The 17,980-nt window shown below is 36.5% G+C and overlaps 1 protein-coding gene across 1 annotated transcript; it reads left to right on the top strand.

Moving 5' to 3' along the window:
- Positions 1 to 7,401: 7,401 nt before the first annotated feature.
- LOC138916487 (olfactory receptor 5A2-like) lies at positions 7,402 to 8,469 on the top strand. Its single transcript, XM_070229130.1, has one exon. The coding sequence runs from the start codon at positions 7,510 to 7,512 to the stop codon at positions 8,467 to 8,469; it is 960 nt and encodes a 319-aa protein (XP_070085231.1). The 5' UTR covers positions 7,402 to 7,509.
- The last annotated feature ends 9,511 nt before the right edge of the window (positions 8,470 to 17,980 follow it).

Here is a 17,980-nt window from a genome sequence, read left to right as displayed (position 1 = left end):
CTTCTGCCCATTTCTTGGGCCGGCCCAGTGGCGCAGCGGTTAGGTTCGCACCTTCCGCTTCTCGGTGGCCCGGGGTTCCCTGGTTTGGATCCCGGGTGCAGACATGGCACTGCTTGGCACCCCGTGCTGTGGTAGGTGTCCCACATATAAAGTAGAGGAAGATGGGCACGATGTTAGCTCAGGGCCAGGCTTCCTCAGCAAAAAAGAGGAGGACTGGTAGTAGTTAACTCAGGGCTAATCTGCCTCAAAAAAAAAAATCTTCTGCCCATTTCTTGATCAGGTTGTTTGTGTTTTTGTTGTTGAGTTGTATCAGTTCTTTATATATTTTGGGAATTAACCCCTTGTCAGATATATGATTTGCAAATATTTTCTTCCAGTTGGTGGGTTGTCTTTTCATTTCATTAATGGTTTCCTTTGCCTTGCAGAAGATTTTTAGTCTGATATAATGACGTTTGTTTATTTTTCCTTTTGTTTCCCTTGCCGGAGTAGACATGATATTTGAAAACATGCTGCTAAGACCAATGTCGAAGAGTGTACTACCTACATTTTCTTCTAGGAGTTTTATGGTTTCGAGTGTTACATTCGAATATTTAGTCCATGTAAAGTTAATTTTTGTGGATGGTGTAAGATAATGGTTTAGTTTCATACTTTTGAAAGTGGCTGTCCAGTTTCCCCAACACCATTTTTTGAAGATACATTCCTTTCTCCATTGTATGTTCTTGCTTCCTTTGCTGAAGATTTGCTGTCCGTTGATGTGTGGTTTTATTTCTGTGCTCTCAATTCAGTTCCATTCATCTGTGTGTGTGTGCGTTTCTGTATCAGTACCATGCTGTTTTGAGTACTATAGCTCTGTAGTATATTTTGAAGTCAGGGATTGTGATGCCTTCAGTTTGATTCTTTTTTCTCAGAATTGCTATCGTTGTTTGTGGTCTTTTGTTGTTCCATATAAATTTTAGGATTCTTTGTTCTACTTTCATGAAGTGCGTCATTGAGATTCTGATTGGGATTTCATTGAATGTGTAGATTGCTTTAGGTAATATGGACATTTTAACTATGTTTATTCTTCCAATCCATGAGCATGGAATATCTTTCCATTTCTTTCTCTCTCTCCAGTTTCTTTCACTAATGTCTTATAGTTTTCAGCTTATAGGTCTTTCATCTCCTTGAGTAAATTTATTCTTAGAGGTTTTATTCTTCTGTTGCAATTGTAAATGTGATTGTATTCTTGAGTTCTATTTCTGCTAGTTCACTATTAGTGTATAGACATGCAACTGATTTTTATAAGTTGATTTTGTACCTGCAACTTTGCTGTAGCTTTGGATTATGTCTAATACCTTTCTGGTAGATTTTTTAGGGTTTTCTATATATAGAATCACATTGATCACAAACACCTAGAATTTGGCTTCTTCCTTTTTAATTTTACTCCGTTTTATTTATTTTTCTTGCCTAATTGCTCTGGCAAAAACCTCCAGTACTATGTTGAATAGGAGTGGTGAGAGTGGGCACCCTTGTCTTGTTCCTGTTCTCAGAGGAATGGCTTTCAGTTTTTCACCATTAAGTTTGATGTTGGCTGTGGGTTTGTCCTATATGGCCTTTATTATTTTGAGGGAGTTTCTTTCTAAACCCATTTTATTGAGTTTTTATGGTAAATGGATGTTGGATCTTATCAAATGCTTTCTCAGCATCTATGTAGATGATCATGTGATTTTTCTTCCTCATTTTATTAATGTGGTGTATCACATTGATTGATTTGCAGATGTTGAACCATTGTTGCATCCCTGGTATAAATCCCACTTGATCATGGTGTATGCTCGCTTTAATATATTGCTCTATTTTATTTCCAATATTTTGTTGAGGAATGTTACATGTGCGTTCATCGGTGATATTGGCCTGTAATTTTCCTTCTTTGTGTTGTCCTTATCTGGTTTTGGTATCAGGGTAATGTTAGCCTCATAGAATGAATCAGAAAGTGCTGCATCTTCTTCAGTTTTTTGGAATAGTTTGAGAAGGATATGTATTAAATCTTCTTTGAATGTTTGGTAGAATTCTTCAGAGATGCCATCTGATCATGGCCTTAGTTTTTTAAGAAGTGTTTGATTCCTATTTTGATGTTTTTCCTTGTGATTGGTCTATTCAGATTCTCTATTTATTTTTGATTCAGTTTTGGGAGGTTGTATGAGTCTAAGTATGCATCCATTACTTCTAGGTTTTCCAATCTTTTGGCATATAGTTTTTTTATAGTGTTCTTTTATAGTCCTTTGTATTTCTGTGGTTTTCACTAAAATATCTCCTCATTCAAGTTTAATTTTATTTATTTGAGACTTCTCTCTTTTTCTTAGTGAGTCTGGCTAAGAGTTTGTCAATTTTATTTATCTACTCAAAGATCCACTCTTAGTTTCGTTGATCTTTTTTCTTTTAGTCTTTATTTCATTTATTTCTAGTCTAATTTTTATTATTGCCATCATTCTGCTGACTTTTGGCTTTGTATATTCTTGTTTTCCAAGTTCTGTTAGATGTAGTTTAAGATTACTTGTTTGAGATTTTTCTCATTTGTTGGGGTAGGCCTGTATTGCTATCTCCTAGGATGCTCTTAGGACCCCTTTTACTGCATCTCATAAGAGCTTGTATGTTGTGTTTTCATTTTCCGGGTAATTTTTAAAAAATTTCTCCTTCGATTTCTTCGTTGATGCAATGGTTGTTCAGTAGCATGTTGCTTAGACTCCACATAATGTGAATTTCCCAGTCTGTTTCTTGTACTTGATTTCTCATTTCATAGCATTGTGATCAGCATGATATGATTTCAATATTCTTAAATTTACTGAAGTTTCCCCTGTTTCCCAACATATGGTCTGTCCTTGAGAATATTCCATGTGCAGTTGAGAAGAATATGTATTCTGCTGTTTTTCAATGTCATTTTCTTTATATATCTATTAAGGCCATCTGGTCTAGTGTCTCATTTAAGGCCACTGTTTCATTGTTGACTTTCTGCCTTGATGATTTATCCATTCACGTAAGTGAGGTTTGAGGTCCCCTACTATTATTGTGTTATAGCCCATTTCTCCCTTTATGTCTATTAATAGTAGCTTTATTTACTTTGGTGCTCCTGTGTTAGGTGCATACATATTCATAAGTGTTATGTCCTCTTGATGGAATGTTTCTTTTATCATTATATACTGCTCCTCTTTGTCTCTCACTGTCATTTTTATCTTGAAGTTTGATTTGACTGATATAAGTATGGCAACATCTACTTTCTTTTGTTTGCAATTTGCTTGGAGTATCATATTCCATCCCTTCTCTCTGAGGCTGTGTTTGTCTTTAGAGCTGAGATGTGTTTCCTGGAGGCAGTGTAATGTTGGGTCTTCTATTTTAATCCATCCAGCCACCTTGTGTCTTTTGAATGGTGAACTCAATCCATTTACTCTTAGAGTGATTATCGATATATGAGGGCTTAATTTTGCCGTTTTGATGCTTGTTTTCTGGTTGTTCTATATTTCCATTGTTTCTTTTTCCTTGTATTTCTGACTGCCATTTCAGTTTTGTGGTTTCCTGTGAAGGTTTTCACTTTATTTATGATGTGGGTCTGCTCTGATTTTTGTTTAGGGGTTACCATGAGGATTAAAGATCTCATAGATGTGATAGTCTATTTTCTGATAGCCTTTTGTTTCCATTAGCCTAAGTAGGTTACATCCCTTTCCTCTTCCCCTCTGGTCATTGTTGTCACAAATTATTCTTTTTTGTGCTGTGGATTTGTGACTAAATTGAAGTGTTTATAGATATTTTTGATGCTTTCCTTACCTTTATCTTTTATGTTTTAATTAAGTTTTTACTAACCTATCTTGATATTGAGCTGCAGTTTTCTGATTCTACTTGTCTATTTATCTCCTTGCTCAACATTTTGTAAACCTTTGCTTTTTAGTTTTAGATGAGAGGTCTCCTTTCAACATTTCTTGTAAGGAAGGCCTAGTGGCAATGAACTCCCTTAGCTTTTGTTTATTTAGGAAAGCTTTTATTTCTCCATTGTATCTGAGGGATAGTTTCACTGGATAGAGTATTCTTGCCTGAAAATTTTTGTCTTTCAGTGTTTTGAATATATCATTCTATTCTCTCCTAGCCTGCAATGTTTCTGTTGAGAAATCTACTGAAAGCCTGATAGGGATTCCTTTGTAGGTTATTTTCCTCTGCCTTGCTGCTCTTAATATTTTTTCTTTGTTATTGACTTTTTCCAGTTTTAATATTATATGCCTTGGAAAGGGTCTTTTTGAATTGATGAAATTAGGGGTTCTATAGGATTCATTTATTTGTAATTCCAGTTTCTTACCCAGATTTGGGAAGTTCTCAGATATTACTTCTTTGAACAAGCTCTCTGCTCAGATTTTCAGGTGAAGAAATTGACATTTGAGAGATTTTAAAACTTCATACATGTTTATGTAGATAAAAGGACAAAGCTAGAATTTGAACTCAACCCTTTCAGTTGGAAATTTGTGTTTTTAAACACTATACATCAGTACAAGGCTTGATCTATTTGTGTGCAGTTTACTTCCAATGAAGGGTAAGCTGTCCATCAAAGCAAAAGTAAATCTTCCTGGACCCAGATCAGGGAAAGCTCAGAGGAGAATAAGACAGGGGACTGTAAATAAGACTCTGGTGATGGGTGGTTGGCCTCTTTCCTTGTCACCTCAGAGAACAATTATCAACCAGAAATGTTTAGCTCTAATGATCACTGGGCTTTTACTTTGGATGCAGGAGTGAGTGACAGGCAGCCACATGGTGAAAGAGTGTGGCTACACCTGCCCATTAAAATAATGAGCTCCCAAAGGCCATGTTGAAGACTTCATAATAAAGGAGCAGGAATTCAAGAAACAGATATTACTACTTGAATGAAGTCAAAGTATAAAAAAATGACTGAATCAGAAACCACGCATAGAGCAGTGGAAATGCAGATGAACTGAAGTTTGCAAAAGATGTTATTGGATCAAAGCAATCAATAATTCTTCTCTTGTAGCATGAGATCTCAGGACACTTCTTCCTAAAGTAATTCAGTAAGTCCAACTCCTTCCCTCCTATCTCATTCATCCAACACATGACAGTTATAAATTTACAGCCTATTCCACATTTTATCTGTAAAAGGGCAGAGTAACTCTACCCACCTTCAGAAATGAATAAATGAGTTAATATAAATCAAGTCCCTAGAACAGTACTTGGTACTCAATAAGCCCTCAATAAGTACTTGGTACTCAATAAGCCTTATATATATAATATAATTATATTATATTATTATAATTGAGTACTCACTATAAGCCACTCTGCTAAGCTCTCAGGATAAGCAGTGAAAAAAATTCATTTTTTTATATAAATATTTTCTGTACCTGGGTCCTATACACTGTTCTAGGGACTCAGGATAGATACAACAGAGAAAATTCTCTGCCTGTCTTTGAGTAGCTTACATTCTGGTAGGGAAGATTTTATTAAGATAAGAAACACCAAACTCATCATTTCCTCTTCCGTAGGATTACCAGATTGATGTCATAGTGAAGAGTGGTCTTGGTTTTGGGTGCTCAATCAGTGACTGATTATGAGAAGATTTAAAATTTTAGAAAACACAAAGCTAGAAGCACTATTTATTTATTTTAACAGTTTTATTGAGATCCCTTTAACATATAGAAATTGTTTATATTTAAGGTGTATAACTTGATGATTTTGTATATATGCACACATTGTGAAAAGATCACTGCAGTCAAGCTAAATGACTTACCCATCACCTCTAGATAGTTACCCTTGTGTGTGTGGTGATAAAATTTAATTTAAGATCTGTCCTCTTAGGAAACTTCAAGTATACAATACAGTAATGTTAACTATTGTCACCATGCTGTTCATTAGATCCCCAGAACTTAATTATCTTGAATAACTGGAACTTTGTACTCTTTGACCAACATCTCCTCATTGTCTTCTCCCCACACCTGCCCCTACTGATCTCTTCCCCTGGAAACTACCATTCTACTCTCTACTTTTATGAATTTTGATTTTTTTTAGATCATGGAGAATTTGTCTTTCTGTGTCTGGCACATTTTACTAGAATAATATCCTCCAGGTTTATCTACATTGTTGTAAATGACAAGACAGTCTTATTTTTTATGGTGGAACAATATTTCATTATCTATCTATCTATCTACCTATCATGTATCACCATCTATCTATCTCATATTTTGTTTATCTATTTACCCATTGATGGACATTTAGGTTGTTTCCATATCTTGGCTATTGTGAATAATGTTGCAATGAACATGGAAGTGCAGATAGCTCTTTGAGATACTGATTTCATTTCCTTTGGATATATACCCAGGAGTGGAGTTGCTGGATGATATGGTAGTTCTATTTTTAATTTTCTGAAGAACCTCCATACTGTTTTCCATAGCGCCTGTACCAATTTGCAATCCCACCAACATGCAAGCGCTCCATTTTCTCTACATCCTTGCCAACACTTGCTATCTTTTGTCTTTTTAACAGCCATTCTAAAGGATGTGAGGTGGTATCTCATTGTGGTTTTGATTAGCATTCCCCTGATGATTAGTGATGTTGAACACCTCTTCATGTAGAACAGTGTTTAATATGATGAATGAATAACACAATCAGATAATTGCAATTTGATGTAAATGTGCTGTGTAATCAAATTCTATAAAATGATAAAATATCAACAACTTTGATTTTACCATCGGGTCTTCTCTAGGGCACTTCTACCTTTTTACACCCATTTATATTTCCTCATTTGATCTTTTCATGCATTTTATTGAGTAACTTGTATAAAAAAATTATATAATTAGAAAAAAATTCTAGTTCTAAACATGCATGTATATGTGTGTGTATATATATATATATATATATATATATATATATACACACACATTTCTCTTAGTTTTACTTTAAAAGAATAGAATGTTTTGTTATGGGTTGAATTGCTTCCCTCAAAATGGAATATGTGAAATCTTATAGCCTGTTGTGTTTAGTGCCTTTTGGGACTCTTATACTAAAGATTTATAAAATATAAGAAATTCCTAACTTTATTGTTAATTTGGGTTTATATTTTGAAGTCAGAATTCTAAAAAGCCATATGAAACCCAAGTCCAGAGGAACATTGAGACTCATTAGATTCAATCTTCCCATTTTCAGTTGAGACAATGAGGATCTGCAGAGAGGAAGTGAATTTTCCACAGTTTCCAAGGAGTTAGGAATGGAGCTCCAGACAAAACTCAAATTACTGACTCCCAGTTGCTCTCTGCTCTATTGGATGGATTCTTTTCTGGTCAACGAAGTATATAACATACGGATTTTAAATAGTGCCAAGAGATTACCATAGGCTGACTTCCTCCGAGAAGACTTTGCCCAGCAGGTGGCTAGGACGTTATTGGTATTAACTGTTTATATGACCTTCTAGAAAACATCCATTCAAATAATGACAAACAAAATCTAACTGATCACAAGATTGCTTCTTTCCTTTATGAAGGATGCGGTTCTATGGCTGTAGGAAGGAACAACACAATTGTGACAAAATTCATCCTCCTGGGATTTTCAGACCATCCTCAAATGAAAATTTTCTATTTTGTGTTGTTCCTGGGGATTTACCTCCTGACCCTAGCCTGGAACATGAGCCTCATCATCCTTATCAGGATGGACTCCCACCTACACACACCCATGTACTTCTTTCTCAGTAACCTGTCCTTCTTAGATATCTGCTATGTATCCTCCACAACTCCCAAGATGCTCTCTGGCATCATCACAGAGAAGAAAACCATTTCCTTCATTGGGTGTGCCACGCAGTACTTTGTCTTCTGTGGAATGGGGCTGACTGAATGCTTTCTTTTGGCAGCCATGGCATATGATCGGTATGCTGCAATCTGCAACCCGTTGCTCTACACAGCTGTCATATCCCATACACTTTGTTTAAAGATGGTGGCTGGGGCCTATGTGGGTGGATTCCTTAGTTCTTTGATTGAAACATACTCTGTCTATCAGTATGATTTCTGTGGGCCCAACCTAATCAACCACTTCTTTTGTGACCTTCCTCCAGTCCTGGTTCTGTCATGCTCTGATACCTTCACCAGCCAAGTGGTGAACTTCATTGTGGGTGTTGTTGTTGGAATGGTATCTGTCCTTGTGATCCTCATCTCTTATGGTTACATCGTTACTGCTGTCGTGAAGATCAGTTCAGCAAGAGGTAGGACCAAGGCCTTCAGCACCTGTGGCTCTCACCTGACTGCTGTGACCCTCTTCTATGGTTCTGGTCTCTTCATGTACATGAGACCTAGTTCCAGCTACTCCTTAAACCGGGACAAGGTGGTGTCAGTGTTCTATGCTCTGGTGATCCCTATGGTGAATCCCATCATGTACAGTCTTAGAAATAAGGAGATTAAAAGTGCTGTAAGGAAAGCTATGGAAAGGAAACATGTTCTTTCTCATGAGCACTCATTTTTCTGACCCCGAGGTAATGTTTACAATAAAGCTGTGAGTTGGGTCAATTATGCTGACTTTCATGTAGTTCTGGACTAGTTGATTGACACAATGATTTTTGTTTACCAGGATTTGTGTAGATTCAGCTTATAAACGCTCAATTTAGGAAAAAGCTTCACCATGACAAAGACTGAGCAATCTGAAACATCAAAATAGAGTTGTTGTCTGTAGGAGGAAAACTAAAAAAATGTTAGTCCAGCATTCAGGGTGACGATTCTAAAGGTAGGATAGGAATATATAGCATAATAACCTGAGGACAGGGACATTTTTTCTAAAAACAATTGCCTTTCCATCTTACGAGGTTCTAACATGTTTCCTTTAGGGCAGATGAGCACTGCAAGTCAGACACCCTTCCCTATTGAGAATCATGGCTATAGTGAGCCACTGTGACTGGTGGGTGTATAGTCCTGACTCTTTAGATGTATTAAGGCAGGAAAGAGATTGAAAACTTTTGTTTAGGGCCTTAATGACTGAACAAATGGGCTGACCTCATGGCTAATTCAATCAATGATACAAAAATTGGTCACTGAAATGATTTGAAGAAAACCAGGGAATTGTCACTTCAGTCTAAAGTAACACCTTTCTAAGCAACACTCAAAGTTTCTTAGGAATCTACAGAAGAGGAGCACACTTTCATTTGGTGAGAAAGGTTCTCTGTTTTCATCAATTTTGTGATAAATTTGTGAAGAATTTGGCCAAGGAATTGAAGAGAGTGATTTTTCTCCTCCATATTTTCTAAGAAGTTGTTAAGTGTCCTTTAACCAGCCGTAAAAACTAGAATAAATTTATTCAGCTGTGGCCTCTCTTGGTCAGGCCATAAATAAGTGAGTAAATGAGTATCTACCTGTATATCCTTGGATAAGATACTTGGGCCCTGTGTGCCGTAGTTCTTCATCTGTAAAATAGGAATATTAATAGTAATTATCTCATAGGCTTATTGTGAGGAATTAGATGGATCAGTATATGTAAACACTTAGAATAGTGCCTGGTGTATAGAAAATGCTCATGAGGTGATATTGTTATTACTATTATACTATAATGATTTATCACCATCTGAGCTAAAGAAGTAGAAGATGTTTCCTTAGTTTGGTAGGAAATGTGATCTTTGTAATGGCTTTGATGTGTTAGAAAGTGGGTCTACAGAGACTATAGTGAGGAGTAGTTAAGGGTGTTTGTTAAGTATTCTTAAATCATCAAACCTGTGATTATTAATCTCATCTCTGCCATTTTAAAGATATGTGGCCTTATGCAAGTTACTTACAAACCCTATCTTCTTCATCTGTAAAATGAGAAGAATAATTGTATCTACCACATACAGCAGATATAACAATTAAATGAGAATATGCATGAAAGGGCTTAGCCTATTGTTTGATATATGGCAATACTTCATAACTGTTAGCTCATAGTACTAGTTAATTAGTCAATTTTATATAAATCAGGAGAAATCCAGGTTAATGTGCTAAAAAGAGACAAATTAAGTAGCTTTGAAATGTCTACTCAAATTGGGACATAATTGTCTCAGTAAAAGGCAAGCCCATACCTCTCACCTCTGGTACCTCTTTTGCATATAGGAAGCAGTCCTTAGGGAAGTAGAAAGAACTCAAGTTCATATAGGTGATGACATATGGAAATGTTACCATTGTACCGACTCTCTCAGCTTCCTGGGCACCCTGCTCTTACCCTAATGACCAGTTTTTCATCTACGTTTATCTGTATTCCACTTCACTGAGCTCCTATCCCTCAATTTGCCTTTGGTAGCTAAGCTTAAATTCTCCTAATACCAAATTCAGTGGAACAATAAATAAGTAAATAAATAAACAAAGGAAAAAATACCTCATGCTTTGGATTTACATGGAGCTGTCACTGATCTGTTGTGTCTAATTTTCTTTTGCTGAACAAAGACTCTGGATATTAAGGTATTACAAAAATCTTTCTTGTTTGGCCACATATATGTTCGCCAGTAATGGAAACTTTTTATTTGCATTGAGAAGATACAAAGTACTTTTGCAGTTTGTCCAACTACCAAGGAGAAAGTAATGCTCATTCATTAATAATTATTAAATCCAGTGCATAAGATGGGGATTGGTCACAAGGCTTGAATAAACCAAAAATTATCTGCATTTTACAATAAGCTGCATGTTAAATAATACTTCCCAAATAAGAGCATTTATTATGTGACTACAAACAGACGTACATTAAACAGAATATATTTGGCACTGAAAGAATCCAGCATTTTATAACTATTTGAAGCAGGACAAGGTACATCTGTCTCCAAGGGAGCTAGCCAGCTGCAGATTGAATCAGTTTAGTAAAATTACCACAATCCAGGGTGTGGCACTCATCTTTGCAACCTCCAAAAATCTTTTCCAGGTGGATTGAAGTTAATCAAGCTCACAATTCTGCATAAGCCCCAATACTATTTTTAGTTTTCAGTGAAGAAAAAAGCAGCCATGCTTGTACTTGTGCCCATAGCACAATTCTCTGTGCTTTTGAGGAAACCACATGGAAGAACAAATTACAATCAAAAGTCTATTTGGAGAGAAAGGAATCAAAGCAAAGTGGATAATGTGTATCAGTGCCTGATGTGTCCAGCTATAGGGTCCTGACTGGCTGAGGTGCTACCAATGTTTCTCCCCAACCATTCATTTTTTTCTCTTCTAAGTGACTATCTTCATTTCTAATCAATATATTATTTACAGATTGATTAATTAACAGGTCTTACTTCTTTTGGTCTAAGAAATATTTTGTCCCTGAAATGCCTTTTTTACATATTTGTTTATTATGATCTGATTTTGTTGTTTAATTTTTAGAGTTTTCAGAAACCTGGTTATTGGCCATATCTAATACATACATTCCCCTAAGTTTTTTGCTAGATATGTATGATTAGAAACACACACACTCACTCATTCACTCAAATACTCATAAATTAGTGACTGATGTATTAAGTGGGCTCTGATGAGATTTTAAACTTTTTTCTAAAGATTAATCATCTCATGTTTCTAGACTTAAACCCAGACAAACCTAGAGATTGCCTATTCTGTGAACATCCACACAAATAAGGAAACACTTGCATTTCACTTCCCTGTGTCCAGACAACTGACCTGGATCTTGCTGACCTACAATTGAGTGGGGAGAGCCTGACTGACTTGCAAATAAGCAGATACACCATGTATACCAGCATTCTCCCATAAGCTTGATCCATGACTACCTTCCCTGAATTCTTGTGTGTCTCATTGTCTATAACATCTCTTAAACAACTGGGGAACATAAACCAACTGCTTATATCTTGCCTTTGTGGCTTTTATTCCATCCTCACTCTTCTCATGTTTTCCTTTCCTCTTCTAATGCTGGTCAAGCCCTCCTAGGTGCAATGCTGACCATGGATCTGGTCAGGGATAAGGTTCCTCTCTCTCCTACAAGTAAAGAGATGGCTATAGCAGGCTGTTGCAGTCATGGCTTGGAACTGTTATAAACTGGATATGGTAGCAACTCCCTTTAGTGTTGCCAGACTAGATGGCTGGCACCATATAGTTGCAAGACTGACAATCACACACTTTGGTGGGACAAGACTATAAATAAATAGGCAACTGGGACCCAAGTAGATCTCATAGAAGAAGAGCAATTTCATGTCTTTCTCAAAACAAAGTTCTTCTGAAACAGAACTATGATATCAAATTGGACTTAAATGTCAACATAAATAGAAAACTAGCATGAGTAAAGTATCATGTTGATTTTGTATGTTATATTCTTGTTGTTCTAATAAAACCTCTTGCTTATGCAAAGAGAGACGGGGTTGTTTTCATCTTAAGAAATCCTTAAGGAGCAAAATTGATCCACATGGATCAGATGGAGGAAGTCCCTATATAAGACATACACTGAAGCTCACAGTTCATTTTCTAACAGCTATAAGCTAAGGAAGTAGCCTACCATGGATTGTCTCACCCCTCAACTTGAGCCTCAGTCTAGGACACAATTAGAAATAAGACTCTATCTGGGGCTGAGATACAGAGGGGAGGTGTCCTTGAGCCTAAAGAGGAAGCAGTGGGTTCTGAGAAGTCCTGCATCTCAACACACCTACCAGTCCAGTATCCTGACTATCCAGATGCTATTTACAATTTGCTGTATTGTCTGTATTAGTTTCTAGATGTCCCTTTTTCTCTTGAGGTCCCCACTTTTACCAAAAGGCAAGCAGGTATACCTTCTCTAACAATTTTGGTATCTGTGGCTTTCAGATCTCTGAAGGCTCTGGAATTACTTTTCATCACACATGTCATCCCTGGGGGTAGTTTTTCAACGGAAGACCATGCATGAGATGTTCCTGTTTTAACAAGTTAAACACCTTTAATGAAGGCTCTAGCCTCCTTTATTAATTTGATTTACTTTTACTTTAAAATTATAATTAGGTGTAATTCATCATTAATTTCTCATTGTTTTTTTTCCTTTTGGTGTTCAGCATGTGTCCTTTAAAAAAATTTGAAAGTATTTTTAAGTGAAATATGTTTGATGTATAACATTGTGTTAATGTGTACAACATATTGATTTGATTGATACCTTTATATATTGTGACATGATTGCCTTTTTAGCAATAGTTAACACCTCTATCACATCACATAATTATCATTTCTTATTTGTGGTGGGAATAATTAAGATCTATCTTTCAGCAAGTTTGAATATTATAATATAATATAGTTGTCTACAGTCATTATAATTTACTTTAGATCTCTAGGACTTATTTACTTCTAGTTGCAAGTTTGTACCCTTAAACATCTCCCTTATTCCTCCACCCTCATGCTGTGGCAATCATCATTTTACTCTCTGTTTTTATGAGTTTGGGTTTTTCAGATTCCACATATAATTGATAGTATACAGTATTTGCCTTTCTCTACCTGTCTTATCTCACTTATCAGAATGCCCTCAAGATTCACTCATGTTGTCTCAAATAGCATGATTTCCCTCTTTCTCATGGCAGAATAATATTCCATCGTATACATACATATGTATATACATATATATATCCATTGTGTATATATATATACCACATCTTCTTTATTCATTCATGCATTGATGAACACTTAGATTGTTTCTATATCTTGGCTATTGTGAATAATGCTGCAATGAACATGGGTATGCAGATATCTCTTTGATGTCCTGCTTGAATTTCCTTTTAGTGTATACCCAGAATTGGGATTGATGGACCATATTGTAGATCTATTTTCAATTTTTGAGGAACCTCCATATTGTTTTCCTTAGTGGCTGAACCAATTTACAATCCCATCAACAGTATATAAGGATACCTTTTTCTCCACATCCATGCCAACACTTGTTATCTCTTCTTGTCTTGATGATAGCCATTCTAATAGGTGTGGTGATATCTCATTGTGGTTTTGATTTGCATTTCTCTGATGATTAGTGATGTTTAACATCTCTTCATGTACCTGTTGACCATTTGGATGTCTTCAGCCTGTTTCCATAAAGCTGAGTTTGATAGTATCTTTCCTCCACCCTCAGAGGGTAACCTGCCTCTTATAAGAGTTTTAGCAGGATTCAGAGTAGGATGGGGAGGAATCTCAATTCAGTAAATCTTTCTGTGACATTATCTGCCTGTCTATTTTGGGTTCCACAGAGAGAGGGGAAGATTGTTTTACAGCATGCTCTTTGTTATCTTGATTTCTATCACTTACGTTAACAGGACCTTCAATGTTCTACTATCTGAATAATGCCTGGCACATTGTATGTGCTTAATCAATATTTGTGGAATGAATTAACTTTTGTATTTTAGTAAAAATCTTCACATTTGGTTCTTACTAAGTCAAAATTATTATTCATGGGGCCAGCCAAGTGGTGCAGCAGTTAAGTGTGCACGTTCTACTTCGGCAGCCTGGGGTTCACTGGTTTGGATCCCGGGTGTGGACATGGCACCACTTGTCAAGCCATGCTGTGGTTGGTGTCGCACATATAAAGCAGAGGAAGATGGGCATGGATGTTAGCTCAAGGCCAGCCTTCCTCAGCAAAAAGAGGAGGATTGACAGCGGTTAGCTCAGGGCTAATCTTCCTCAAAAAAAAAACCACTAAAAAAATTATTATTCAGCACTGTAATTCAGGAACTTAGCTTCAGGAAAGTTCCTGAAAGTGTTTAACAAAAAATTATATAATTCATGGGACAGGTAAGTTCTCAGTAGAGTTCTTCTGAGGTAAATACGGTCATCATGAATATTTAACTTCTGGGCTCTATTACATTGTAATAATATACATTACTTTTTTTGTTTTAAAAAGAATTGGCCTTTTAGGGTAAAATTAATCAAATTGTGTTTCAACAAAGTTGTTTTTCAGATCAATTAAAATGTATAATGAAAATTATTTTGGATTTTATTCATGGGATACAGAATTTCTCAGCTTTTCAGTCAACTCTGATATACTGCAATTTAATTTTTTAAACTATAGGCTAATTATAGTTTTGGAACAAAAGAAAAATGTGGTTTTATTCTGTCTTAACTATATGTCCATTTATGTATGTGTATGTATTTGTTACTCAGATATAAGACTTTGGGAACATTAAAAAATGTGGTTGTGAGTAATCAGTAGGTTATAGATACTAGTAAGATAACAGTGTAAGCTAATTACATTTTTATGAGTAGAGGTGAAACATTAGGATGAAATTGATTAAAAATATATAAACATACAAACAAAACATTTCATTTCAAAGGTAATAAAGGAAAATTCAAACAATTTCTCTACCTAAGGAAATATCAGTAAAAAAAGAAATGATGGGCCAGCCGGGTAGTGTAATGATTAAGTCTGTGTGCTGTGCTTCAGTGGCCGAGGGTTTGTGGGTTTGGATCCCTGGAACAGACCCACACACCACTTATTAAGCCATGCTGTGGCAGCATCCTAGATACAAAAAGTAGAGGAAGATTGGCACAGATATTAGCTCAGGGCAATCTTCCTTACCAAAAACTTAAAAAGTTAGAATAATTAAAAAATTATATTTTCATGGGCCGGCCTGGTGATGCAGCAGTTAAGTTCGCACGTTCCGCTTCTTGGCGGCCGGGGGTTCACCAGTTCAGATCCCAGGTGCAGACATGGCACCTCTTGGCACCCCACGCTGTGGTAGGCGTCCCACATATAAAGTAGAGGAAGATGGGCATGATGTTAGCTCAGGGCCAGGCTTCCTCAACAAAAAGAGGAGGACTGGTAGTAGTTAGCTCAGGGCTAATCTTCCTCAAAAAAATTATATTTTCTCAATGTTGGGGAAAATACAATGAACAATGTTATATAATTGCTTATTTCTGGTGAAGATATAAAACGGTTTAAGGAATTTGAAAATATAGTTATGATATTTTGTTAGACATCGTGGGCTGAATCCACACGTTTGTCTTTATTCCTTCCTGAAGCCCAACTAAAATGACAATAACAATTTTAAAAAAAACAAGCAAATTATAAAATCACCAAGATATGGATAACAAAAGAAATGACAACAATAGTTGCACCCTGGACAGCAGAGGTTTGAAGAATAATCAACAGACTCAAGAAATCAGGAAGTTATGGGTCCTGAGTCAAGTGATGAAGAAAAACCAAGAAAAAGCAAGTTGATTCCCATTGCAAGACCCCCAAAAGGATCAGAATTGAAGGCACTAGGCACTTGTATAGTGGGTGGGCTTAAAACTTTAGATTTTGTTGAAAAATATATTAAGAACAACTGGACTCCTAGACCAGCCCCTCCCCTCCTCTAGCATCGTGGAAACTCCTCCTCTTCCCCCATTATCCCTTCCTCACTCTAATAGAAGACTGGAGGTTTATTCTCTGGAGAACTGGCCCAAGAAGTATCGGCTCAGTCTCATCAGACATATCTAAGGGGAAATGCTAAACATAGAGGAATTAAGATAATATCAACATAGTGAAAAGGGAGATTCTCCCTCCACCACACACCTACTCCATTCATTCATTCAACTCTCAGAACACTCCCAGCTGGGTTGGCATCTCCTGGGCAGGAGACTGGAGAATTCCTGTGTGGAGAAAAACCTGCTCAAGAGAAAACACCTTGCAGAATGGGTTCATCAGAACAACTGTGAAGTCCTCCCCAGATGACCTAGCAGAAAGCCCACAAGGAGACAATATCTGGCCATAAACACCAAGCTTCAAATCTTGCTTTTCAGTGCCTCACTTTGCAAAAGGAAAAGACAGCCAAAAATCACCAGACAGAGGCTCTAAAATAAACAAAGAGGAAAAAGAAAAGACAACAATAAGGTGATAAAAAGATAAGGCAGGAAGCATTAGAATATGTAAAAAAAAAAAAAACCCAAACCTCCAAAATTAATACCCTCAGTTAAAGAAGACATTGTGGAAGAAACTAGACATTTATAACATTATTTGAGCCACTGGATCAAATTTTCTCTGACTACTTCAGTTTTATGAGCTAGTAAATTCACTTGATTGTTTCAGCCAGTTTCAGTTCTTTTCTTCTGTCATTAAAGATGAAAGATCCCTAATTCTGAAAATAATTTTGTAATATATACCAAGAATCACAAAAATTTCACTCTTCTTGAGTAAGTGGTATCTATTCATAGTATATTAATTAGCTATTGTTGAGCAACAAATTACGACAAAACTTTGTGGCTTCAAACAAAAGTAGACATTTATTACCTTGTACAGTTTCTGTGGGTCAGTTATTCAGGAGTAACTTGGCTGTGTGGTTCTGGCTCAGGGGGTTCTCATGAGGTTGCACTCAAGTTGTTGGTCAATGCTTGAGTCCTCTGAAGCTAGACCAAGACTAAAGGGTCCACTTCCAAAATAGATCTCTCATGTAGCTGTTATGTTGGTGCTGGCTGAGAGCAGGAGGCCAATATCCTTGGTTACATGGGTTAGCCATATTAAACATAGGAGAGTTCTACACAAGCCCATGGATACCAGGAAGCCAGGGTCATTAGAGACCATCTTGGAGGCTGCCTATCACACTCAAATGTAAAAAATGCTTCAGAGTAAATATAGTCAAAACATTCATCAAAAATTTGGAAACAAGCTATATGCTACATGGAGAAAATGGTTAAACACATTAAGATGTAGCCAATTGGTCTATTATAATACACTTGAAGGAAAATAGTACTTATAATGCACACATGAGGTTCTGACAATCAATCTACAAATTCAGGTATTCGAGAAACACAATTTTCACTATCTTTCCATAATGCTGTTTCTACTTTGTACTCTCCTTATTTCTCCACTGAGGAAAATACTTAGTCAATTCAAGAGTCCTTTCCTCTTTTCCCTAGGTTTGTGTCTAAGTTCTAGAGGGCTGAATAATGCCATGACAATGGGGGCATCTGGTGCTTGTCCTCTCTCTATAGCAGCATCTCCTGAAATATCTATTGCCTCAACAGATCCCCATCTGTCAGATGGCAAATGAATTGCTGCTGAATTTCATTTATCCCCATGCTCAAGACCTGCTAGGTCTGATGACTCTGCTATTGACAGCCATTCTTGG

The sequence above is a fragment of the Equus caballus genome, chromosome 12, assembly GCF_041296265.1.
Source record: "Equus caballus isolate H_3958 breed thoroughbred chromosome 12, TB-T2T, whole genome shotgun sequence".
Classification (NCBI taxonomy): Eukaryota; Metazoa; Chordata; class Mammalia; order Perissodactyla; family Equidae; genus Equus; species Equus caballus.
This window is presented reverse-complemented; position numbering and strand designations above follow the sequence as displayed.